This window comes from Manis javanica, chromosome 5 (assembly GCF_040802235.1).
Source record: "Manis javanica isolate MJ-LG chromosome 5, MJ_LKY, whole genome shotgun sequence".
NCBI classification, from domain to species: domain Eukaryota; kingdom Metazoa; phylum Chordata; class Mammalia; order Pholidota; family Manidae; genus Manis; species Manis javanica.
The window spans coordinates 41,361,714-41,387,403 of NC_133160.1; the positions used below are offsets into that span (position 1 = coordinate 41,361,714).

Sequence of the window (25,690 nt, forward strand, 5' to 3'; positions counted from 1 at the left end):
ACTTAAACAAAAAGGGGGAATTGAAGATATACCCCCCACACCAAAAACTGCCATAGCCCTAGCACTTTTCACTATAAATTTTTTGAATCTGGATGCTCAAGGCCATACAGCAGCGGATCGCCATAATCAGTGGCCAAAAGACCCACAAGAACTAGTAAAATGGAAGGACGTGTTATCTAACCAATGGAAGGGCCAGGATCCAATCATAATCAGATCAAGGGGAGCTGTGTGTGTTTTCCCCCAGGGTGAAGAAAATCCCTTCTGGATCCCGGAGCTCCTAATGAGGAAAGTCCTAAACAAAGGAGATGACTTTGCTATACCTCCTGACCCTGCTCCTGACACTGGAGACCCCGACTCAGGGAGTATTGAGATGGGGAATCCTGTCTGCCTTTCCTAAGCCTATGCCTGTCCGTTTCAATGCAGCCGTTTTTCCGCGCTTTTTCACTACCAATGCTAGTATGAACTTGCCCTACTTAGTTAAAGACACCCTAGTAGCTCCCCTGGGAGAAAACCGATCCTTCGTAACTAATGGGTCATTATGCTTCACCACTCAGAATCTAGCTGGCTGTATCTCCCTGAAACGGAGGAAATACGGATGGTTCAGTGACATAATTCTAGAGGCCAGTAGCCTCCCCGTTATGTCAGCTAAATTTGAAGGGCCTAATAAGGAAGGGAGCCCGCCCTATAAGAACATGACTATCCACCAGATGGTTCTCTGGATCAATGGCACATTTGTACACTCTCCCAGGAACAATTCCACCGACAGGCCTCGTCAACCCAAATATGCCTCCCATTGTGTGGGCGACTATGAGGGAGAGCTGTGGCCCTGGACTGACTGTCAGTCAACTGTAGTAACGTGGGCAACTGAGAGGCAGGAGTTTACCATCTCCCCAGATATGGAGGGACGGCCAGCCAATGAGGCTTGGTGGCCAGTAAAGGTGCTCGAAGGCGAGTTTCGTCAGCAGCTGAGCATGAACCCCTTCCATAAATGGATGCTGTGTGGAGTCAATGGCTAGTGTACCGACCTCTCCCCCTGTTCCGCCCTCCAGGGTGGGGGAATCGGTGTAAAAAATATCACCTTTTGGTGCGAGAATAACCACATGCGCGCACACTGGAACATGATCATGACCCATAACAACGAGAACTACACGTGTTCAGCAAAATCAGGTCCAGAGTCACCTAATTCCCTTTTTCCACCTTCTCCAGTATGCGTATACCCCCCATTTCTGTTTATCTTATCCAATAGTAGCTTTGACTCCTGCTCCAATGAAACCTGCTTTCTGTCTCAGTGTTGGGATGCGCGTAACTTTACCAATGCTTTGGTAGTCCGCATCCCCCGTTGGGTCCCTGTTCCCGTAGACGCCCCTAACACCATGACTCTGTTTCGAGAAAGGCGCGATTTCGGTGTTACAGCCGCCATAGTGCTCCTGATCTCCGCGACCGCGGTCGCAGCCACCACCGCTGGTATAGCTTTAGACACCTCCATCAAATCGGCTACAGAGCTCAATAACCTTGCAGCCTCAGTAGCTTCTGCCCTGGACCAACAGTCCACACTTGATGGCAAACTGAAAGGAGGAATAATGATCCTCAATCAACGCATAGATCTCGTGGAGGAACAAATAGAGGTGCTCTGGCAAATGGCCCAATTGGGATGTGAGCGGAAATATCGTGCCCTCTGCATCACTAGCATTCAATATAAAAATTTTACACAGGCAGCTAATCTGTCACGAGACCTGTCCCAGTATCTTTCAGGAAACTGGTCCCAAGACTTCGATGGGACACTAGAAGAGCTGCGGCGAGAAATTATCCACATCAACTCCACCCGTCTAGATATCTCCGTAGCGGAAGGACTCTCTTCCTGGTTCCTCAGAGCTCTCTCCCACGTCAAGGAGTGGGTGGGCATGGCTGGGATGGGCGTGTTCCTGCTTGGAGGTCTCATGCTCTTACTCTGGTTGTTATGCAGACTCCGCAACCAACATAAGCAGGACAAGGTGATCCTTGCTCAAGCCCTAATGGCGATAGACGTTGGCGCCTCTCCCCAAGTGTGGCTCAACATGCTTAAGAAGGAAGCTCGGCTTTAGCTTGAGGTAGCTCTTGCACCCTGAGCCCATGTGGCACTGCACCAGGCCCGAGTACCTCAATGCTTAATCACAGCTTTCTTTAAGAAGCTCATGGTGCAAGAGGGTTGAGAAAAAGGGTCCAAACCCTTTGTACCAAGCGGTCCCAATGCCAGCCAGAGGATGCGAGGCAAAGCACTGCAAGAGGTCTTGGACCCCTCTGAGAGGCATGCCTGACTGCATAGGGGTAGATGCCCAGAACCCCTCTCCAAAAAGGGGGCATCAGGAAGTATGATGGAGGTCAGGCCTCTGTCTCCGCCTCTGCTGGCAAGTTCCGCCTTGAGCTTCTGTTAGACAAAAAAGGGGGAGATCTTTGGTTAATGTTCTCCAAGCTGAGGCAATATTATCAACATCTAACATCTTCATGTCCTCAACCACAGAGAAGAAAGCACTAGGCTGTTGGCAGCCGCGCTCAGAAAATAGCGCCCAATGCAGGGCAGCCGGAAGGCCCCGAACTTCCTAATGACAAATCATCCCACACCACTAAACTACATGCTAATTGCGCCTTGGCATAAGGACCAATGAGACCCACCAAATTGATATGCTAATAAGGCATATGGAGCCGCACCAACCAGGTCAGAGCATGAGAACTATATAAGCAAGCCTCTCCTTCCCCTCTGGGTCCTGCCCAACTCATTTGTTTCACAAAGAGCTGAAGAATAAAGCTTTCTGCAGAAGAATCCTGCTGTTGTTGCGTGCTGTTCTTGCCGGCGAGGACGGGGCACGCGACACTAGGCCAGGGTTTCAAAGTGTTTTTTACTTACGGGTCCTTATACCCTGTTCTACCAGCCATACCACCTTCTCCCAACATGGCTCTAGCTATTTGGCACAGGCTGTATGTGGCACTAAGGGTGAGCTTACCAGGCTGGAAACTGAGCAGATGTTATGATGGGGAGAAATGCCTAGTTTATATAAGATTTGATGACAAGTGGGCTCCTGAGAATTAGATAATGACACAGAGTCTATGACACTGGCTAAAGGCAATCTCAATGTCAAGAAAGATTCCTTCTGGAAGTCTCTGGTTTTCTAAGTTACTCAAGACAATACAAGGCAGAGCTATCCAGAGAGAAGCCCTTCCTAAGCACTTCAACCCCACCATTCCCTTCCCATTGAACATCCCAGAGGACAGGCTATTTAAACCACTGCTCTTTGCTCTGAATCACAGACTGTCTTGCCTTCACTCTAAACGGGTTCAGATGTACATGAGTGTTTCCCTGGGTGGAGAGAACAGCGCACCTGACACAGATCTTCCACACACAGCAAACTCTCAGTAAGCCTGTGCTGATCTGTTGAAGCACCACAGTCCTACTTTACCATCTTGAGAAACTAACTTGTGTTAAGTAAACACTTGTGTCCAAGCAGCTTACTTTCCATATTTAAATAATAACTATTTAGCTAGGATCTAAGTAGTAAACATCTTTCTTTCAATGTTCTTCCAGTTTATCACATGGTGCTTAATTTAGGCTGAGGATGTTTATAACTGTAACATCAAAAATGTTATAAACAGCACGTCTATAGCTTCAATTCTGCTTCATTTTGTTCAGTTGTCAGAGCAATTTAAAAAGGTGCCCACTTGCCATAAACCAGAGGAGGAAATTTTCCTCCAATTATGTTTTAATTCATAGGCAATCATTCTCTATAGCAGATAGCAAGTTGAGGGGGCTAGAAGTTGGGGAGCATGAAGTCAGGCAGATGAAGTATTACATAATTTTAATGTAAATTTTTACAAATGAGTATTGCAGGAGTGGCAGAAACACAATGTCTTGTAACTGAAGCCAAGTAAAGAGCATGTTTACTTGTGGTATCAAATCCATCTAGAACCATCTCCTCAGACAACCATGATGTGGTCTAGAACAGACTGTTTCTCACCTGAATGCTCTGACTGCCTTGGCCTAATTTTTCATTTCATCACAAGACTGTTTTCCCACCTTTTGCTTGAGGGTCCTGAATATGACCTTGAGATTTTCAAGTAACTGGTGTCATCTGGGAATGACCCATGCCACAAACACAGATTCCTCTGCATAATATGGTATTTCCTGCTATTTGTAATGACTAGAGAAATCAGTGAAAAACCTTTCTCAAAAAGGCCCATGTCTCTTAGTAAAATTTTATTCTTAATCTGTTTGCTAAACATTTGCTAAGAATGTTTTATGAATGACACTTTAACATACAGAAATTAGTAAGACTCTGACCTCAAAAAACTTCCAATCTAATAGGAAAGACACTCACAGAAGCCAAATTCTTGTTCAGCTCTATCCTCCATCTCCCCCTGTCTCAGGAATGGGCACACCATCTGCCCAGCTGTTTAAATCTAAAACCGGGAATCACCCTTGATTCCACAATGCTCCATCTCTATGGCTACCACCCAGAACCAAGCCACTGTTATCTTTTACTTCAACCAAGGAAATCGTTTTCTCAATTGTCTCTTGCTTCTATGCTACTTTCTCCAAACTACATATATCCTAAGACAAACCTTCAGGTTACTCTCCCTCTTAAAGCCCCGATGCTTCCCACACTCTTAGAGCTGATCCTCTTCCAATGACCTGCCAAGGCCCCACATGACCTGGCCCCAACTACCTGCCAGCTTCACCTTCTACCACTGTTCTTATTTACTATATTCCTCTATTCTGGCCCTCTTTCTGCTTCTCATTTTGAAGCCATTATGCCTGCTGTGTCCTCTGCTTAGAATACTCTCTTCTCTCCCTTCCTGTTGCAGGAGTGTCACTGTCCCTTCACTACAGTCTTAGAGCCCATGTCTCTTCCTTAGGAAGCCTTCCCTGATTATTCCCTCAGATACTTTCCCAAGACATTTTATTTTCATTTCATTTCTACTTTCTGAATTCCTTTGTAAATTACCTGTGACTGCTTCTCTCCTCAAGTGACTATAACCTGACCATGTCAGTGGTGTTAGCAACTGTGGCCTCTGCCAGAACTGTGCCCACTTCACAGGACGTGCTCACAAAGGACTTGTTGATAGATAGTGTCCAGAATCAGGATGACAGAAATGGAAATGTACAGTGAGGAAGGGACCCTTACTTTTGGTTGGGGAGGGGAAAACTGATAATAGCTTCCAGAGAAGAAATGGTATAGACCATGCTCTAGAGGACAAGTAGGTATATCTCAAAACTCATGCTAGGCTGTGCAACTAGCAAAAGGAAACCAAAGGCATGGCTAGTCCAGGTGAGTCTGAGCAATGCAAACGGTACCTGAAATGTCTGGTACCAGAACACGTGGAGGTTGGGATAGGCTGGGAGAAGAACAGACAGGGGACAGCCTGAGTAACAAGGAAGGGGCTGGAATTTTATCGTTTAGACCATGAAAAGTCACTGAATAGTTCTGAGGATGAGAATTAGTACACTGTAACCTATATTTTACAGATACTGCACAAAACTGTTCTAAGTTAAAAACAGGCAAACAACAAAAATGGCATCACTTTAAGAGAACTACATATTCTGTGTTTGGAGGAGAAAAAGGCAGCCATCAGATGCAGTCCATAAGTGTAAGAGAAAGAGGGGCCCACAGCTGGTGACCCTGCATCTCAGATGGGCTGAACGCAGGTCCATTTTTGGTTTTCAAAGGCACTGAACAGCCATGTAACACTTCCAAAGAGTTTCAAAGTAAAAGGCACCACATGGAGGATAATGAAGCTGCAGCCTGGATTCCAGAACTGGAACTGGGTCCTGCACCAGGAGAGGACTTCAAGCAAGCACTCTTCCTATCCCAGGAGAGTATAATTAGTTAAACAGCACTAAACAGATGGGATCGCACTGTTTAAACCGAAATTAATCCTAACGACCTGCATATTATATTAGATTTAAAGGGAGTTTGCGAATGATCACTGTCACAGTGAACAGCCGTCGCTAAACATGCCTTCTGAAGTACAGTAACCCAGTCGCTCTGAGGGGTGTTATCTATTTGGCTTATTTTAATACAGATTTATTTAATGAGCACAACTCTCCTCAACAGCCACGTGAGAAGATAGAAAGGCTGAACACTACAGACAAAGGCTGACTCGGAGCAAACTTCCTGCTTGTACTTCCAGAAGTTCAGGAAGGAGGAAGACGCCCAGGAGCCTACAGCCACGGTGTCACACTGACTGGCATTTTTTCTTGTATTGTTAGCTGAAACAAGGTGTGTCAGATCCAGGCTTCAGCTTGCTTATAAAATAAGGAATCCAGAAACATGATCAAAGGGCCCTCACTAGTTTTAAACCCCCATCTGCTTTCTGCAAACCAGAGTCTGGACTGGAGCTGAAGGAGGGCTGCCATTGGGTGCAGCATGTGAGAGGATAGCTGAGCCAGGGGCCACAGGCACTGGAACCGGCCCCAGGTCTCACTTAGGTCCCCAAGTGGAGAAAGGCAGTAATGACATAGTCAGAGCACAGGGTGGGAAGCGGATGGATCTAGACTCAACCTCTATGAAACTGTGGGCAAGCAAATCTGTATAAATTCTGTGTGATCCAGGAGAGACACAGTGAAAGAACTGAGAGATAATGGATGCAAGGTGGGAGAGACTGGGCAGGGCAAACAGTAACCAAATGCTGCTATTGTCAGTTTTATCTCACTTATTTTGCTACTGGATTTCCTCCACTGTTTTATATGATATGTGTCTTATACAAAATTATGGAGCCTCACAAAACTGGCCAGGGTTCCCAAAACCCTTTCATACAGTTCCCTGCTTGGGGGCATTTTCATTTCACTGATGAAACCATGAAGGACCTGAGCAGTTAAGTTGACCCTCCCAGGTCACTCAGCCAGGAAGTCACTATCATTTGCATCCTCAGACATTGCCTACTGCTTGGAAGTAGTGAACATAATTGCTTGAGCTATTTGATGCCCTAAGAATCAAAGTTATCTCTGTTACTACAATAAACGTATAAAATGAGATGCAAGTTCCTAAGCCAAAGGGATCATGCACTGAGTCATCAAGTGCCAACTCTAAAGCATTAGACAGTTATGAAAACGGTAACAAAGCTTGTAGCAACTCTTACTAATGCTTCTTAAGCAGTTAAGCAAAAAATAATCAGAATACATAATCTCATTTAAGTTGTGATTACAACTAAGTAAAATTACATACATATATAGCAAGGGCTAGAAGGGAACATGGAAAATGATTCTATGGTTGATTTGATAAGGAGACACAATTGCAGAAGTTTTATTTTTATCTGTTCGTTTAGTGAAACTGACATAATAAACAACACAACCGTGATAATCACAGGTTAGGAGACACAGCTGTTCACTCACCCAGGGTTATATAACATGACTGCAGACAGGTTCTCACAGGACTTCGAGAGGTCGGTCATGGACAAGCTGAAGGAGGACAGAAGGCCACTCTAAGAGCAGACACAGGGAAGAGGGGTTACCTTAGCAGACAAGAAAAGGCCAGTGCTCTGGACTCACTGTCTGCACCTCATGAGAGGCAGTGAGGTGCATACACTCCGTGTCAGCACACAAACCATCCGGTTTGAGTGAGGACAGCAGGTCAAGAACACAGCAGGCTATGGATGCCTCTCAAACCCAGGCCCTCAAAACCAAAGCTAGCACAGTAGGGCTGTAGCATGCTTGGATTGGGAAAGCTAACCCTGAATGACACAACCACTGCATTAGTCAAGGCCGGGGTCATGACAGCTTTGTCATCTCCATTCCCCAGCAAGAGCAGTGTCCCTATACTCACTGAGGGATAAAGATGAAGTAGGGAAGGGTGAAGGGGGATCACACAGTGACAGCTTGGCCTTCTTTTCTTCCAAGGAAAGCTACGGACAAACATTCTCTTCCCTCTCTTCCTCTGCTAGTGTGTGTAGAAAAGGACCCTCCAAGGACACTGGGCTCAGACTGGCTTCACTGGTTGGAACGAGCAGCCCTGGAGAACAGCAGGCTTTGCAGCTTTCTCGGTATTTTCCATCTAAGGCATGGGCAACCTTGGGAAGCCCTTACAAAAGTAAGTTGAGAGGCTGGGCTGTGGAATTCAGCAGTGAAGGGCAACCACTTCCAAGTCACAGGTCAGGGCTGGACCTCCGGCTCCCCACTTGCCAGTTCCAGAACAATTTAGTCTCAGTTTCTCATCCTGATCATCTATGACATGCACTAGTAGATGCCTTGCAGATAAAGGGGGATACATGCAGAAGTTTGGCAAACTGCGTGACTCATTGAAATATTAGCTGCCATCTTTATTACCTTCCTCAATCTAAGACAGCTCATGCCCTGTACAGATTCCTCTCCTTTTCATCCTCCCCTCTCTCTCTGCTCCTCATCCATGTCTCCCATACAGCACTTAAAAGTGCCCCCCAGCCCCAGATGTCCCCATCCAACCAAGTCTCTCTCCACTGTACCAAACTCACACCCTGCCCCACCCCCATTCAATCTGCTTCACATCTCAACCAAAAAATCCCATTTGTTGTGGAGGAAAATAAAAAGTGAGCAAACTTTGGGATGAAAGTGATTCTAATACTGTTAACTCCTAAAATAGATGCTCTTAAGTAAAAGTTACTCTGCACTTAATATAAAATGATGCCCAACTCCTTTTTAGGGGTGGAGGGTTCAAGAGAAAGATCTAGAAAGAGCCTTTTCTCCCTCTGCTCTGAACTTTAATTGCTTGCTCTCCTTCTTCATCAGCCAGTCATGGACTGGGAAATAAACTCCGTAGATCAATCCAGGCTACAGAATGACTTTTCTGGGTCTGGACTCCAGAAAAATCAGTGTTGGAATCAGAGTGGAGATCCCCAGGCCCCGGTCACACCCAGATCAGAAACAGCTCCTGGAGATGCCATGCTGCTCACCTTTCTCTTCTCCCTGAGCTTAGCAGCCTCCTTTGGATGGTTGAAACGGAACATATTCGTTCTTCCCAAGAGTATCACTGCACCTAAGAACATAAAAAAAAGTGATGACTTTACAGTAACCAACACAGTCAAGATAACATGATAACATGGAATTTTAGAGTTGAAATGTAATTTCCAGTGTACCTGAAAACAGTAATAATAAGGGAAACCTTTAGTCTCAAAGGTCTGCTTATATAAACCAAATTTAAATCCACAAGTAATTTTTTGTTGTTGTTGTTTTATTTTGTTTTTCATTAAAGTATCATTTATACACAATCTTTTGAAGGTTTCACATGAACAACATTGTGGTTTCAACATTCACCCATATTATCAAGTCTTCATCCCCTCATTGCAGTCACAGTCAATCAGCATAGTAAGATGCTATACAGTCATTATTTGTCTTCTCCATGATGTACTGCCTTCCCTGTGACCTACCTATACTGTGTGTGCTAATTATAATGCCCCTTAATCCTTCTCCCTCCCTCCCCACTCACCTTCCCCAACCTCTTCCCTTTGGTAACCCCTGGTCCTTTCTTGGAGTCTGTGAGTCTGCTGCTGTTTTGTTCCTTCAGTTTTGCTTCGTTGTTATACTCTACAAATAAGTGAAGTCAATTGGTATTTGTCTTTCTCTGCCTGGCTTATTTCACTGAGCATAATACCCTCTAGCTCCATCCATATTATTGCAAATGGTAAGATTTGTTTTCTTCTTATGACTGAATAATATTCCATTGTGTATATGTACCACCTCTTTTTTATACATTCATCTACTGGTGGACACTTAGGTTACTTCCATATATTGGCTATTGTAAATAGTGCTGCGATCAACATAGGACTGTATAAGTCGTTTTGAATCTGGTACCTTGTTTTTTTTTTGAGTAAATTCCTAGGAGTGGAATTCCTGGGTCAAATGGTATTTCTATTTTTAGTTTTTTGAGGAACCTCCATATTGGTTTCCACAATGGTTGAACTAATTTACATTCCTACCAGCAGTATAGGAGGGTTCCCCTTTCTCTGCATCCTCACCAGCATTTGTTGTTCCATGTCTTTTCGATGTTGGCCACCCTAACTGGTGTGCAGTGATATCTCATTGTGGTTTTAATTTGCATTTTCCCGATAATTAGCGATGTGGAGCATCTTTTCATGTGCCTGTTGGACATCCAAATTTCTCCTTTGGAGAAATGTGTGTTCAGATCCTCTGTCCATTATTTAATCGGGTTATTAGTTTTTTGGGTATTGAGGCATGTAAGTTCTTTATATATTTTGGATTTTAACCCCTTGTTGGATATGTTGTTTACAAATATATTCTCCCATACTGTAGGATGCCTTTTTGTTCTACTGATGGTGTCCTTTGCTGTACAGAAGCTTTTTTGTTTGATATAGTCTCACTTGTTCAATTTTTATTTTGTTTCCCATGCCTGAGGAGTTATGTTCAGGAAAAAGTTGCTCATGTTTATATTCAATACATTTTGCCTATATTTTCTTCTATGAGTTTTATGGTTTCATTACTTACATTCAGGTCTTTGATCCATTTTGAGTTTACTTTTGTGTATGGAGTTAGACAGTGATCCGGTTTCATTCTCTTGCATGTAGCTGTCCAGTTTTGCCAACACCAGTTGTTGAAGAGGCTGTCATTTGCCCACTGTATATACATGGCTCCTTTATCATATATTAATTGACCATAAATGTGTGGGTTTATATCTGGGCTCTCTATTCTGTTCCATTTATCTATGGAGCTGTTCTTGTGCCACTACCAAATTCTTTTCATTATTGTGGCTTTGTAGTAGAGCTGAATAATCCCCCCAGCTTTATTCTTCCTTCTCAGTATTGCTTAAGCTATTCAGGGTCTTTTGTGGTTCCACATGAATTTTGGAACTATTTGTTCTAGTTTGTTAAAGAATGCTGTTGGTATTTTGATAGGGATAGCACTGAATCTGTAGATTGCTTTAGGCAGGACGGCAATTTTGACAATATTAATTCTTCCTATCCATGAGCAGAGGATGTATTTCCATTTATTGATGTCTTCTTTAATTTCTCTCATACGTGTCTTGTAGTTTTCTGAATAATAGGTCTTTCACCTCATTGGTTAGGTTTATTCCTAGGTATTTTATTCTTTTTGATGCAATTGTGAGTGGAATTATTTTCCTGATTTCTCTTTCAGCTAATTTGTTGTTAATATACTAGAATGAAATAGATATCTGTATATTAATTTTTTATCCATCAACTTTCTGAATTCAGTCATTAGTTGTAACAATTTTTTGGCAGAGTCTTTAGGGTTCTCTATATATAATATCATGTTGTCTAGAGTGACAGTTTAACTTCTGCCTTTTCAATCTGGGTACCTTTTATTTCTTTGTGTTGTCTGATTGCCGTGGCTAGGACCTTCAGTACTATATTGAATAAAAGCAGGGAGAATGGGCATCCTTGTCTTGTTTCTGATCTTAGAGGAAAAGCTTCCAGCTTTTCGCCTTTGAGTATGATGCTGGCAGTGAGTTTGTCATGAATGGCCTTTATTATGTTGAGGTATGTACCCTCTATACACATTTTGTTGTAAGTTTTTATTGTGAATGGATGTTGAATTTTGTCAAATGCTCTTTCAGCATCTATTGAGATGACCATGTGATTTCTGTCCTTTTTGTTGATGTGGTGTATGATGTTGATTGATTTTTTAATACTGTACCATCCTTGCATCTCAGGAATACATCTCACTTGGTCATGATGGATGATCTTTTTGATGTGTTTTTGAATTTCATTTGCTAGTAGTTTGTTGAGTATTTTTGCATCTATGGTCATCAGGGATATTGGTCTGGAATTTTCTTTTTTAGTGGTGTCTGTCTGGTTTTGGTATTAGAGTGAAGCTGGCCTCATAGGTTAAGTTTGGAAATACTCCCTCCTCTTGTACTTTTTGGAATACTTCAAGGAGGATGGGTATTAGGTCTTCTTTAAATGTTTGATAAAACTCAGTGATGAAGCCATCTGGTATAGGCATTTTGTTCTTAGTTAGTTTTTTGATTACCAATTTGATTTCATTGCTAGTACTTCATCTATTCAGATTTTCTGTTTCTTCCTGGATCAGTCTTGAAAGGTTGGATTTTTCTAGAAAGTTGTCCATTTCTTCTAGGTTATCCAATTTGTTAGCATACAATTTTTCATAGTATTCTCTCATAGTTCTTTGTATTTCTGTAGTGTCCATAGTGATTTTTCCTTTTTCATTTCTGAGTCTGTTTATGTGTGTACACTCTCCTTTTTTCTCTATAAGTCTGGCTATTTTGTTAATTTTTTCAAAGAACCAGCTACTGGTTCTATTGATTCTTTCTATATTCTTTTATTCTTCTCTATTTTATTTATTTCTTCTCTGAACTTTAATATGACCCTCCTTCTACCTACTTCATGTCTCATTTGTTCTTTTCCTAGTTTCATTAACTGTGCATTTGGACTGTTCATTTGGGATTGTTCTTCTTTGTTGAGGTAAGCCTGTACTGCAATATACTTTCTTCTTAGAACTGCATTTGCTGCATCCCACAGGTTTTGGGGTGTTGAGTTATTGTTTTTATTTTTCTCGATGTATTGCTTGATCTCTGTTTTTATTTGGTCATTGATTCATTGATTATTTGGGAGCATGTGTTTGTGGGCTTTTTGTTTTCTTTGCATAATTTATTTCTAGTTTCATACCTTTGTGGTCTGAGAAGCTGGTTGATACAATTTCAATCTTTTTGAATTTATTGAGTCTCTTTTTATGGCCTAGTATATGATCTATTCTGGAAAACATTCCATGTACACTTGAGAAGAATGTGTATCTTGCTGCTTTTGGGTGGAGTGTTCTATAGATGTCTGTTAGGTCCATTTGTTTTAATGTACTGTTCAGTGCCTCTGTCTCCTTGCTTACTTTCTGTCTCATTGATCTTTCTTTTGGTGTGAATGGTGTATTAAAGTCTCCTAAATTCAATGTGTTACATTCTATTTCCTCCTTTAATTCTATTAGTATCTGTTTCACATATTTAGGTGCTCCTATATTGGGTACATAAATGTTTATAATGGTTATATCCTCTTGTTGGACTGACCGCTTTATCATTATGTAATGTCCTTTGTCTCTCATTACTTTCTTTGTTTTGAAACCTACTTCGTCTGATATAAGTACTGCTACTTGCTGCTTTTTTCTCCCTATTATTTGAATGAAATATCTTTGTCCAGCTCTTCACTTTTAGTCTGCGTATGTCTTTGGGTTTTAAGTGAGTCTCTTGTAGGCAGCATATAGATGGGTCTTGTTTTTTTATCCAATCTGTAACTCTGTATCTTTTGATTGCTGCATTCAGTCCATTTCCATTTAGGTGATTATCAATAGATATGTACTTACTGCCATCTTAGGCTTTAGATTTGTGGTTACCAAAGGTTCAAGGATAGTTTCCTTACTATCTAACAGTCTATCTTAAATTGCTTATTACTCTATTTCAAACACAATCCAAAGGATTTTTTTTCCCTTCCACTTCTTCTTCTTCCTCTTCCTTCCACTCTTTATATATTAAGTGTCATATTCTATACTCTTTGTTTAGCCCTTGACTAACTTTGTGAGTAGCTGATTTAACTTTGTATTTGCTTAGTAATCAATTGGTCTACTACCTTTACTGTGGGTTTATCTTCTTGGGTGACAGCTATTTAGCCTTAGGAGCATTTCCATCTACAGCATTCCCTTTAAGAGATCTTGCAGAAATGATCTGGTGGTGGTGAATTCCCTCAACTTTTGTTTATCTGGAAATTGTTTAATCCCTGATTCAAATTTAAGTGATAATCTTTCCAGTTAGAGTATTCTTGGTTGGAGGCCCTTCTCTTTTTTTACATTAAATATATCATGCCACTCCCTTCTGGCCTGTAAGGTTTCTGCTGAGAAGTCTGATGATAGCCTGATAGAGTTTCCTTTAGAAGTAATCTTTTTTCTCCCTCTGGCTGCTTTCTGTGCTCTCTCATTGTCCTTGATCTTTGCCATTTTAATTATTATGTGTCTTGGTGTTGTCTTCCTAGGGCTCCTTTTGTTTGGTGATCTTTGTGCTTCCATGACCTAAGTGTCTATTTCCTTCCCCAGATTGGGGAAGTTTTCAACAATTACCTCATCAAAGACACTTTCTATCCCTTTCTCTCTCTCTCTCCTTCCTCTGTTACCTCTATAGTGAGAATGTGGCTCTGTATGGATTTGCCACACAGCTCTTTTTATTCTTTCATTCTTAGAGGTCCTTTTTCCTCTCTGTGCCTCAGCTTCTCTGTATTCCTGTTCTCTAATTTCTATTTCATTTACCATCTCCTCTACCTCATCAAATCTACTTTTAAATTCCTCCATTCTGTGTTTCATTTCAGATTCTTTAGCTCTGAGTGGCATTTTTGAGGATTTCTGTCCCTTTGTTGAAGCTTTCCTTGAGCTCTTGAATATTTTTCTTTAAACCTGTGAGCATACTTATGACTTTTATTTTGAAATCTTTATTGGGAAGATTGGTGATTACAATTTCACTAAGACTGCTTTCTGGTATTTTTTCCTGAGTTTTTGTTTGAACCAAATTCCTCTGTCACTTCATTTTTTTTAGTATTTCTTATGGGATTTGTGTAGGAGGTGCCCTGTAGTGTCCAGAAGCTCAATTTCCTGGGCAGGAGCCCCAGCGGTTGGTGTGCAGTGGTGTGGCACCTTTCTGCCTTGCTGTGGTTTTCTGATTTTTAGGTGGGTTGTGTGGGTCATCAGCTGATCACAGGAGTGGGGAGAATATTCTCTGGAGCTGCAGTGGGTGAAGCCACCCTCTCTCCAGCCTGCCGTGATAGTGGGGACTGCTAGCGAACAGGACTGGCACCTGCCAGAAGGAAAGAGCTCCTGGGCCTGAGGGGTTGGAGCTGATATGGGTAGAACTGCCCTCCATCCAACCTGCTGTGATGGCAGAGGCCACTGATGAACAGGACTGATGCCTGTTCAGGGGATAGAGCTCCTGGGGTCAGCTCTTGCACACAGCTCCCCAGCTGGCCCAAAATAGAGCTGAGCGGGCTGGGGGTTCTCTTCCAGTGTACCTGGGAGTAAAATCTGATTTCACTGTTGGTGGGCATGCCATGCACCACTGCAAGGAGTCTCTGGGCTGTGTTGCCAGTGAGGGGGATGGAGTGTCTGAAGCTCCTGAGGGCTCCCAACCTGTTGGGCTGAGGGCAGACTGAGTAAGTATTGTCCACCTGACCTTTCTCCAAACAGAGAGCACTGTGCAATCCTTGCTCCTCTGGCTGCTGGGAAGCCTTTCAAACTGCCCACTCTGCTTTCTTTCTCAGGGGGGCTGGTAGAGCATACGTCTTCTCCACAGGCTGCTGGGATCTTGGCTTCCCCGAGTGTTCCACCCATCTCTGTTGTCCAGCCCCACCAATCACCAGGGCACTGTGCAATGTGGGCTCGTGTAGAGTAGATCTCAAGGACAAGGTGTTCAGGGTCCTGGGCTTCTACTCACTCCCCACTCCATTCCTTTTCTTCCTGCCTGTGGCCTGGGGTGGAAGGAGGGCTTGGGTCCCACTGGATCATGGCTTTGTTACTTTACCCTTTTCTGTAGGATCTTCTCTTCTTCCACAGATGTAGACGGTTAGTTCTGCAGTCTTCAGGTTGATTTCAGGCCTAGTTGTATGTGCTGTATTTTCATGTTCTATGTGATTCTGGGAGGAGGTTTTTGCCTTTCCTTCTTACACAGCCATTTTATTTTCCATCTCCTATTTTTATTTTTATAGCCAAGTGTCATAATACTCACATTACCAAGGGAGAAGTGATAGGTTCAAGCATTACAATGTATTCTGAGATTTAAAACAATGTACCGTTAATTATACTTCTAATTGTTTAAAAGAAAGAAAATAAACCAGTTCTTCAAAGAGACATTGTAATACCATGGAAAGCATATGACTACAAATATAGGAAATGTTTATTAATGCTGATAAAAGTAGAAATCTCAATGGAAAGTGCTCCCCCCCACCAAAAAAAAAAAGGTAACATTGGTAGAGTACAGGTAATTATTACTAAAATCTCCCTCAGAATTTGACAGGAAAGTAACCACGTACATATAGTGTCTATATTCATGTAAAAGTACCACTTTTTGTTAAAACCCTGTTAAAATTTAGATGACATTAGACACACAGGATTCCTTCTGACTGACTAGGTTCCTATGATTCAGAAAATGACTACCCAAGGGGCAAAAGAATTCAACATAAATGCCCAAGGGTAACAAAATCATTGGAGGGAGAGGGCACCAATATTCAACTTGATTAAGCAAGAAAGAAAATAAACACTTTCTAAGGTCAGAGCTATCGAAAGATGGCATGGCTGCCCTGGAAGGCAGTGAGCTCCTTGTTACTGGAGGCATCTATAGGAAGTGATATTGCAGAAGAGATTCACAATCTAATCTGGCCCACCCACATGAGAGTCTACCAGGCTTCAAAACAGACTCCCAAGTTCAATCTTTTGCCCTGAAAAAGAATGTAACTCATTTGTGAAGGTAAGACTCACCAACTAGAAGTCAACCACAAAATACCACATACATCATGAGGTGTCAATCATCTATGTGATGGATGAAGGCTGGAGGTGGGGATAGACTTCTGCATCAAAGACCTAAACTGGGTTTCACAGGAGAGGCACAAGACAAGAGAGGTATTCCAATTTGGGGTAACCATGGGAGGGGCTAAGTCTTAGACAGGAGAACAGGCCTGCTATGTTTGGAGAGAGGAAGGAGTCAATTCCACAAAAATGTAGGACATCTGTATAGCAAAAAGCGAAACAGACTAGAGAGATGAAGTAGGTACAGAACATGAGCACCTGAGCCCAGGATAAGGAATTTTCACCACAGGCACAAACTCAGAGCCAGAGAAAAAATCAGTTTATAGATGTGTTTTGTGTGCCTATGCAATGTTTAGAAAACAAAATTATTAATTGCCAACAGTAAAAAGTATACAGTTTTCACAGAGAAGTTTGAGTTTCTTTCTGGCTTCCCTTCAAACATTGGAAGCTTATGGTATCACTAGATCTGTGTTGCCACTTGGCAAAAACCCCTGGGCTGTTAATGACTGCCTCTTGGACAGGGCATGTGACTCTGGCCGACCAGTCACCAACCTCTCACTAAGGCACATCTCGTCTTAGACTCTGCAGGCAATACTGTTACCTCAGATGACTGTTCTGGAGCTTAAGACCAGGTATCTGGCGTGCTTATTCAACATATTGTTTCAGATTCTCAAAAGAGTTTGAAATTCAACATGGCTAAAACCTAACTGGTTTAGATCATAACCACAGGGAGCAAATGAAGGACTGGTCCTAGTGAATGTCATGATTTAGCAGAAAAGAAGTCAATGTGAAAAGGTGAACACAGTTTTAGGAGACTCAGAAAGGCAGCCATGAAAATCATCCACTCTACAGTCTACTATACTCCTGATAGAGAATTTCATTCATATAATTTCCAATTATGAAAAGGCATAACTGCCATAATTAAGAAAGCTGTTTCCCATGCCATTTATGACCAGGACTCAGAAATGTCTGCCATACACAAAGTCAAAAGTTAAGGAACCATGTCTAGGATATATGTATATTTAATGCTCTTAAAGTGACATTAGAGATTAATAAGGCAATTGCATTTGAGGTGCTAATTATACCTAATCCAATTCTTTTTTTTTTCATGTTAATCAAATGTCCAACTATGCAGGTTGAAAATTGCTAAAATATGTTAATGGAAAAACGGAATAGTATTTCAAACACATATTTCATAGCATATTAAATCACTGAAAATAACTTTGCCACCCATGCATCTGAATGAAATATACATAAAAATCCCTTTAAGGAGTTATAAAAGGAAACAAAACTACCCATGACCATTCCTGGTTTCCATCTAAATAATGTACATAAACTGCCTGGCACATAAAAGGGGCTCTGTTAAAGCTGGTTTCTTCTATAGTATTTTTTTCTTCTACGGTATTTGTTTAATCAACAAACCTACTGGCTTAAAATTTTGGTTCATTTTTAAATGATGCTGTTCATTTATTCATTCATTCAACCAATACATAATGAAAATTAACTGCATGCTACTCACTGTGATAAGCACTGGGGCACAGAGCTAAACAAGTCAGGTTTATTCCTTGCCCTTATGGAGCTTATAAACAAGTAGGAGAGAGAGGTAAGTAATCAAATAATTCCATAAATACATGCAAAGATACAAATGAAGGACAGATACCCTGCCCAGTGCTCAATAAACACATAAGAAGGGGGTTGATTGTAGGGAAGGATGCCTTGAGGGAGGTGGGGCTTAAGACAAACTGAGGATGGAGAGGGGAGGGTGGCATATGTAAAGGGCCTGAGGCAGGAAAAGGCGATGACAATGGTGATGCTGATGAGAGGTGACTAGAAGACAGGTGCATGCATGCCTACAGAAGAGGAAACAAGGGAGAGTACTACCCAAGACAAGGCTTGAGAGAGTGGGAGGGCATGGACCATTCACAAATAATCTTTCAGCACTTAGTCAAGTGTGATGTATTTCATAGAAATGCAATAGGAAGAAAGTGAAGTGCTGTAAGCAGCAATGTTACATGATCAGATGTGAGTTTCAAAAAGTTTATTCTTTTGACTGAAGAATGAACCAGAGAGGGCAAGAATGGATATAGACAAACAGGGTAGGAGGCTGCTGCTATGGTACAGGTCAAAGACGGTGGTGGCTCAGGATGGGAGACAGGGGGTTAGAGAAGGGAAATAATTCAGAAAGATATTTAGGAGATCAGACCAACAGGACTGGATATGGATACAGGGACAAGGAAGGTGAGGAAGATGGCTCCACGGTTTTGGCCTGCAATAACTGACTGAATGGGAGCTGTTCCCACAGATTGAGAACACTGAAAAAGGACCAAGCCTGGGTTGGGGGAAAAATCATGATTTTGGTTTTAGATAATGAATTTGAGATGCCTTTGGCAGGCAGAAATATGGATCTAAATCTACAGAAGAAAAACATAGGATGTCTAGCAATCTATCAACCAACCTACCTACCTACTTAATCTCAAATATATATACAGACACATACACACATATATATGTATACATATCTACCTATCTGTACAGATATGTACATATTTACCTAATATCTGTGTGTGTATATATGTGTATATATACAAGTGTGTGCATGCAACTGTGTGTGTATCTCTCTCTATGTAACCGAGAGTCATCTCTAACAAATGACGCCACAGATCCGGGAAAGTCACCTGAGGGGAGAATGGAGAGGTGGAAGAGAAGAGGGCCTAAGGCTCGGGTACCCTTGAGGAACACTGGCTTTCAGTGACCATGTAGGGGAGGAACCCACAACGGGAATGGGGAAGGGACCATCAGAGAGGAAGGAAACCCTCAGAGGCCAAGGGAAGGAGTGGAAACAGATGCAGAATGCTTCAGAGACATCAGTCAAGTTGAAAAGACAGTAAAACACACTGGATGTGGTGGCATGGAGGCGACATGGGGCTTCAGTGAGAGCTGTTTTACTTGTGATCAGAAGCCAAACCAGAGGGGCTGAGGAGCCCGAGGGGAGGAAATGCGGTACCCCTGAGCACAGACCTCATTCAGTAAGTCTGCACATGAAGAAAAAGAAAGCCTGTAGTAGCTGGAGGGTGGTGATGGATCCCATGGGACATTTTGTTTAGTTGTGGTTAAAAGGAGACTTGTGAATATATTTAAGCAATAACTGAAGCTGAAGGGGAAAAGGGAATGAATGAATAAGAATGGCCAAATGTGTAAAGTTTCTGGATGAGACCCAGAGCATGTGCCCTGCCCCAAACTCAGTGTGGCCAGGAGCAAGTCACTGCTTTACCGCCCCAGAATTCAGTGTCCTCATCTAGTCCTCAAACTGGGTATTTTAAGCTTCTTCCAGATCTTATATTCTCTTTAACTATGAACTACTCTTTGATCAGAGGTTAATGTTATTAATCACAGCAGATGGACTTTTTGCAATGCACTTAATTTGTCATTTTTTTGAGTATATTTAAACCTCTGTGAATTACATGATAGCTTCTTTGAAATTACTTCAGAGTCTGCTAAACATCTGCACAGTGACAAATTCCAGAAGCTCTTAAAAGGGGACTGGGCGGGGAGTGGGGTGACATTGTAAAAGGGTAGACAAAGACACTTGTTAACCAAAAAAGAAGCTTCACTTCAATCTCTGTGAATGTCAATGAAACCACTGAATAATTTTTTTACAGATTTTTCTATTTTAGTATTTCAGGTACACTGAAAAAAAATTAAATGTAAATATTTCTAGTGATTTCTAAGGAGTGTAGCAATAATAACCCTTCTGAAATTTTGTGTGAGATGTTCTAATTCTGCTACTGCACAAATAAATTACTTTTTTCTATTAAATGTGGTCATATGACTATTTATGAGGTGATGAAATGAATCACTTCATTCTGGAGTACAATTAATACAAATTTATAAGGCACCTATATTCCTAAAAGTGCATAATCCAAAGTAATACGAGCTTAGGAGGCAAAAAAACTGGTGACTGCTTTAGGGCAAGATTCTGAATTTAACTATTTTAGATAGCCCCACTGCAATCCCCCATCCATACAGACAGGATATGAAACACTGCTTAAGTGTGCTCAGGAAAAAAGAAACTGTCATTTTAGATACAACAGTCAGAAAAGCAAAGCTATGCCCAGGAACATAAAATTTTTTGGAATGGTACTGAAAGGTCAGGGTGAGACAGGATGGGTGAAGTTCTTATTTCATTTCCCAATTCAAGGAAAAAGAAACTGGCTTGTAGGTGATAATTTTCCATCTGATTTAAAACATCTTAAGAAAATTTAACATTAAACTAAGTTACAATGACAGCACCATGTGGGGGACCTGATTAAAAGACCATCAGTTTCCATTAACATACACCAGTACTTAAGAACAGATTAAGTAATATGTTCTAGGGCCTTGGACTCCTGTAACACTGACTTTATTATTTAAGACACCTGAATTACAGTAATTTTTCTCTATCTCAAAAACAGCTCTGGGCAGTGAATGGGGAAGATTAAGATCTGACATGGTGCTAGTGGTAGGTGAGAAAATTTCATATGAATACTAATAAATTCCAACAGGACATAGGGCTTGGGGTTGATGGCTGGCTTGGAAAAGTCATAGCATTCAGTTGGCATTAAGGGCCCTCCTTTTTACATTTTTTTATTGAAGGATACTTGATTTATATTATTATATTGGTTTCAAGTATACAACACAGTGATTCAACAGTTACATAAATCATTAAATCCTCACCCCAACTAGTGTAGTTACTATCTCTCAACAAAGAAAGATGCTTCGGAAATACTGATTATATTCTCTATGCTGTATTTTCATCCCTATGACTAATCTGTATTATGATTGAGATTTTGTGGCTCTTTATCCCCTATTTCATCCACCACCCTAGCCCCTCCCCCATGGTAACCACCAGGCACTTCTCAGTATCTATGAATCTATACTGCTATTTTGTTCATTTTGTTTTGTTTTGTTTTTAGATTCCACATGTAAGTGAAATCATATGGTATTTGTCTTTCTCCGCCTGGCTTATTTCACTTAGAATAAAACCCTCTAGGTCCATCCGTGTTGTTGAAAATGCAGGATTTCTTTTTTTGCCTTAACAATATTCCATTGTGTGTACATAACACCTCTTCTTTATCCACTCATCTACTGATGGATACTTTCGTTGCTTCCATATCTTGGCTGCTGCAAATAATGCAGCAACAAACATAGGGGTGCATATATTTTTTTGAATCAGAGATTGTTTTCTTCAGGTAAATTCACAGAAGTGGAATTACTGGGTCATATGGTATTTCTACTTTCAGTTTTTTGAGGAACCTCCATACTGTTTTCCACAGTAGCTGCACCAATTTACATTCCCATGAACAGTGTAGGAGGGTTCCCATTTCTCTGCATCCTCACCAGCATTTCTAATTTCTTGTTTTTTGGATAATGGCCATCCTAGATATCTCATTGTGGTTTTGACTTGCATTTCCCTCATGATTAGCAATGTGGAGCATCTTTTCATGTTCCTGTTGGTTGTCTATTATTTCTTCTTTAGAAAAATCTGTTCAGGTCCTCTGTCTATTTTTTAATTGGATTATTTGTTTTTTTGGTGTTGAGTCATATGAGTTTCTTATATATTTTAGTTCTTTATATACTTTAAATATTTCTATATTTACAGTTCTATATATATTTAGATAGAGATTATTTATATATTTTATATATTTATATAACCCCTTAAAGGACATATTAAATTTACAAGTATAGTGTCCCATACTGCAGGCTGCCTTTTTGTTTTGTTGACAGTGTCTTTTGCTGCACAGAGAAGCTTTTTAGTTTGACATAGTCCTCTTTTACATTTTTGCTTTTATTTCCCTACCCCAGGGAGATATGTAAAGAAAAAAATGACTCATGCTTATGTTCAAGAGATTTTTGCTTATGTTTTCTTCTAAGAGTTTTATGGTTTCATGTCTTATATTTAGGTCTTTAATACATTTTGAGTTCAGTTTTGTACATGGAGTTAAAGAGTGATCCAGTTTCATTCTCTTGCATATAGCTGTCCAGTTTTCCAAACACCATTTATTGAACAGACTGTCTTTTCCTCACTGTATATTTATGGCTCCTTTATCATATATTAAATGACCATATATGTATGGATTTATTTCTGGGCTCTCTGTTCTGTTCCATTGATCTATGAGTCTGTTCTTGTGCCAGTACCATACTCCACCTTTTCAATGTTATAATTCAAATAGAGATTTACAATTTCCTGCTTTAGATAAATCACTTAAACCTTTGTTTACTCTCTGTAAAGTAAAAATTGCAAACTCAGATTCTGAAACTCTGAAGAAAGAAAATAGATTTTCAATCTTTGTTATTAAGGTCTCCAGCCAAATAATCCATCAAGAATTATTTTCACAGCTGTGTGAACAGACTGAATGAAGCATTTTGTAAGATTTCAAGATGCTCTAGTCCCATCCCCAAATAAATTTTTAGATTTTGTGGGCAGGTGCAGGGTGAGTAGGAGCTGATTTTTTTCATCTTAAACTCTCATGGGGATACAAAAATAGCATATACAACAGGCCTAATCCTTCTGAAGGCAAAGTACAAAGTATTTAACATAATTATTAGGGTGATTCTGTAAAGTAGGCAAAAAATGACAACTCAGGTTCTGAATGGAAGGCATTACACTAACTGGCTGAGTTATTAGTAATTTTTTTCTCTACTTCATATTCTTTGTCACTAACAGTACTAGTTATTCTCTATTAATAACAATCTCAACTATTCAGTTCTAGCCTCACACACACACCAAGCTGTTATACTGTTATTCCTTCCAAACAGTCTTTCAAAATGCCTTCTTTCTCCCTAAGCAACAACAGTCCTTACCCCATCAGCCCCTTTTTGTTACTGCTAAGCCCTGAGCCTCCCTTTGGGCTACATGAGCACTGCACTGTCCTTCACTTCTGTGACCATAGTACTCATTCACTGGATCGTGAGTACCTTCCACAGAAAATTCATGCCACCAGTCTGGGATTCAAGAGCTCCACAACCCTGCTGTGATCCAGAAGCCTTGACCTCCCACTATTCCTACTCCCCACCTAACCCACTTTTCAGTCTTCAGACATTACACACTTTGATCAAAAGTATATCTAACTCACATTTTCACCAAGTACCATTATGACAACGGTCATCAACTTCAGAATTCGGATTTGGATAAATTTCTCCTTTTTCTGCAGTCTAAAGCCACCCCTTGAGAAGTGTGGGTTCCACATAAAATGGAATAAGTACACCCCACCCCCCTGTCTCTCCCATTGAATGCCCATGCAATCTGGGCAGAATGCAGGCAACAGCTATTGCAGGTATCTGAAAAGTAAACAGTAGCCACATCGCTGAAGAAAAGTAGGACCCAAAGCACTACTGAACTGATGATCAGTTTACTGCTTTTATTCTGTGGTGGCCCCAGCTGGTCTAGGAGGAAATCCAAAAGTTGACATCAGTACAAATGAAAGAATCCCTGGAGAAGCCCTCTGGTTCAAATTCAAGGCAAGAGGGAGTCCCCCAGCTGCAACAGTGGCTACAGCAGGGGGCCCTCAATTGCCTATATCCATGAAGGAGGGGACGATATCTCTGCATACAGGGAGCTATGGCCCCCAAGAGGGTGGGACAGACCCCTTTTGCTTTTACCTACCTCTTCCCTCTCACTGTTTGAGCCCAGACATGGGCACAGGAGGTACCTAAAAGAGTAATATAAACATAAATGTCCAGATTTCTAGCCAGATGACAGAAAAGAAAAAGCCTTTCAGAGATGGTGAAAAGGGAGAAGTTCAGGAAAACAACGTTACACAACTACCGGGCCATTTGGAAATGACCCCCAACAGTGCAGGAAGACTTCAAGAACCGAATCAAGATGCAGACCATTGCTCAGGTCCCACTCTGGTCAATGGGTGGCACATACGTGGAACAGACTGGAATAGCATAGCAAAAACTTTGAAACACAAACTGGCACTGGGACTAGAATCACAACTCACAGATGGTAATTCTAACCCTGAATCCAACTAGGTTAACTGCCTGTGAAAACAAAAAATATCACCATTTCCCATGGGATTTAAATAAGACTTAGTGTCTTAAAACATAATATCAAATATGTCCAAGATGCAACCTAGAATTACTCAGCATATGAAGAACTGGGAAAACTCAGCATATGAAGAACTGGGAAAACATCAGCTTGTAGATGTTAATGAAATCAAAAAGATGTTGGACTTACTTGATAAAGCCTTTAAATCAGCTATTATAATGTAATTCAGACACCACAAGCCCCTCTTGAAAGGTAAGATGTTTCAACAAAGAAAAGATATAAAGAAGAATCAAATATTACAACTAAATAATACAGTAACCAGAAGGAGAAGTCAAGATGGTGACATGAGTAGGGCAGCAGAAATCTCCTCCCAAAACAATATATTTTTTTGAAAATACAACAAATACAACCATTCCTAAAAGGGAGACCAGAGGATACAGTACAACCAGGCTACATCTACATCTGTGAGAACTCGGCATCTCACGAAGGGGGTAAGATACAAGCTGCAGCCCAGCGGGAACCAAGCGCTCCCCCCACCCCAGCTCACTGGTGGGAGGAGAGGAGTCAGGTGGGTACAGAGTGGAAGCCCAGGACTGCTAAATAACCAGCCCTAGTCATCCGCACTGGGAGCACTGACACACAGTGCATGGTGCACTGGATATTAGGGAAATGGAAAAGTAAAATCTGCGAGCAGATCCCCGCAGCTGGCTCCCCTGGGACAAAAGAAAAGCAAGTACTTTTTGAAAGTCTCAAAGGGACAGGGACTTCACAGCTAGGCGGAATCATCCCGGCACACTCGGCCCAGCAGCTGGGAATCCTGAGGAACTTCAGGCACCCCAGCCCCCCAGGAGGCAGTACAGCTCTGAAGCCTCTCACGGTGATAAGCCTCCTGTCATTCATTCCCCGTGCGGCGTGGTCCCGCTACAGTGGCTGAGCAGCCTGGGAGTGGCTGCACCCACAGCAGCCGCCCAGAGTCTCCTCCCAGTGTGCAGCCACCCAGGCCAGTTCCAGGGCTACCGCCAGCGAGCACCTGCCAAGCACAGACAGAAGAAGCCAAAGCAGGGCAAGAAGGGGCGCTGTTCTCACAGGAGAGCACACCGGGGTGCCTGCCTCTCCCCGCCGGGCTCTGGGCTGTCCCGAGGGCTGCTCCCAGTGTGCAGGGAACAGAAACAGGCAGCAGAGAG

At 41.7% G+C, this 25,690-nt stretch overlaps 1 protein-coding gene across 17 annotated transcripts in view; it reads right to left on the reverse strand.

The window, feature by feature from the left end:
- Window positions 1–25,690, reverse strand: part of KIF16B (kinesin family member 16B) — a 367,948-nt gene that overhangs the window by 179,964 nt on the left and 162,294 nt on the right. For all 17 annotated transcript variants that reach the window (XR_005062399.2, XR_012131532.1, XR_005062401.2 and 14 more), the window contains exons 16-17: window positions 8,893–8,975; window positions 7,361–7,449 (exon numbers count right to left, since the gene is read on the reverse strand). Coding sequence is in view for 10 of the 17 variants with exons in the window: in XM_037022423.2 (XP_036878318.1) it covers window positions 7,361–7,449; window positions 8,893–8,975 (172 nt within the window). In the remaining 7 variants the exon portion in view is untranslated. The remainder of the gene's footprint in view (window positions 1–7,360; window positions 7,450–8,892; window positions 8,976–25,690) is intronic.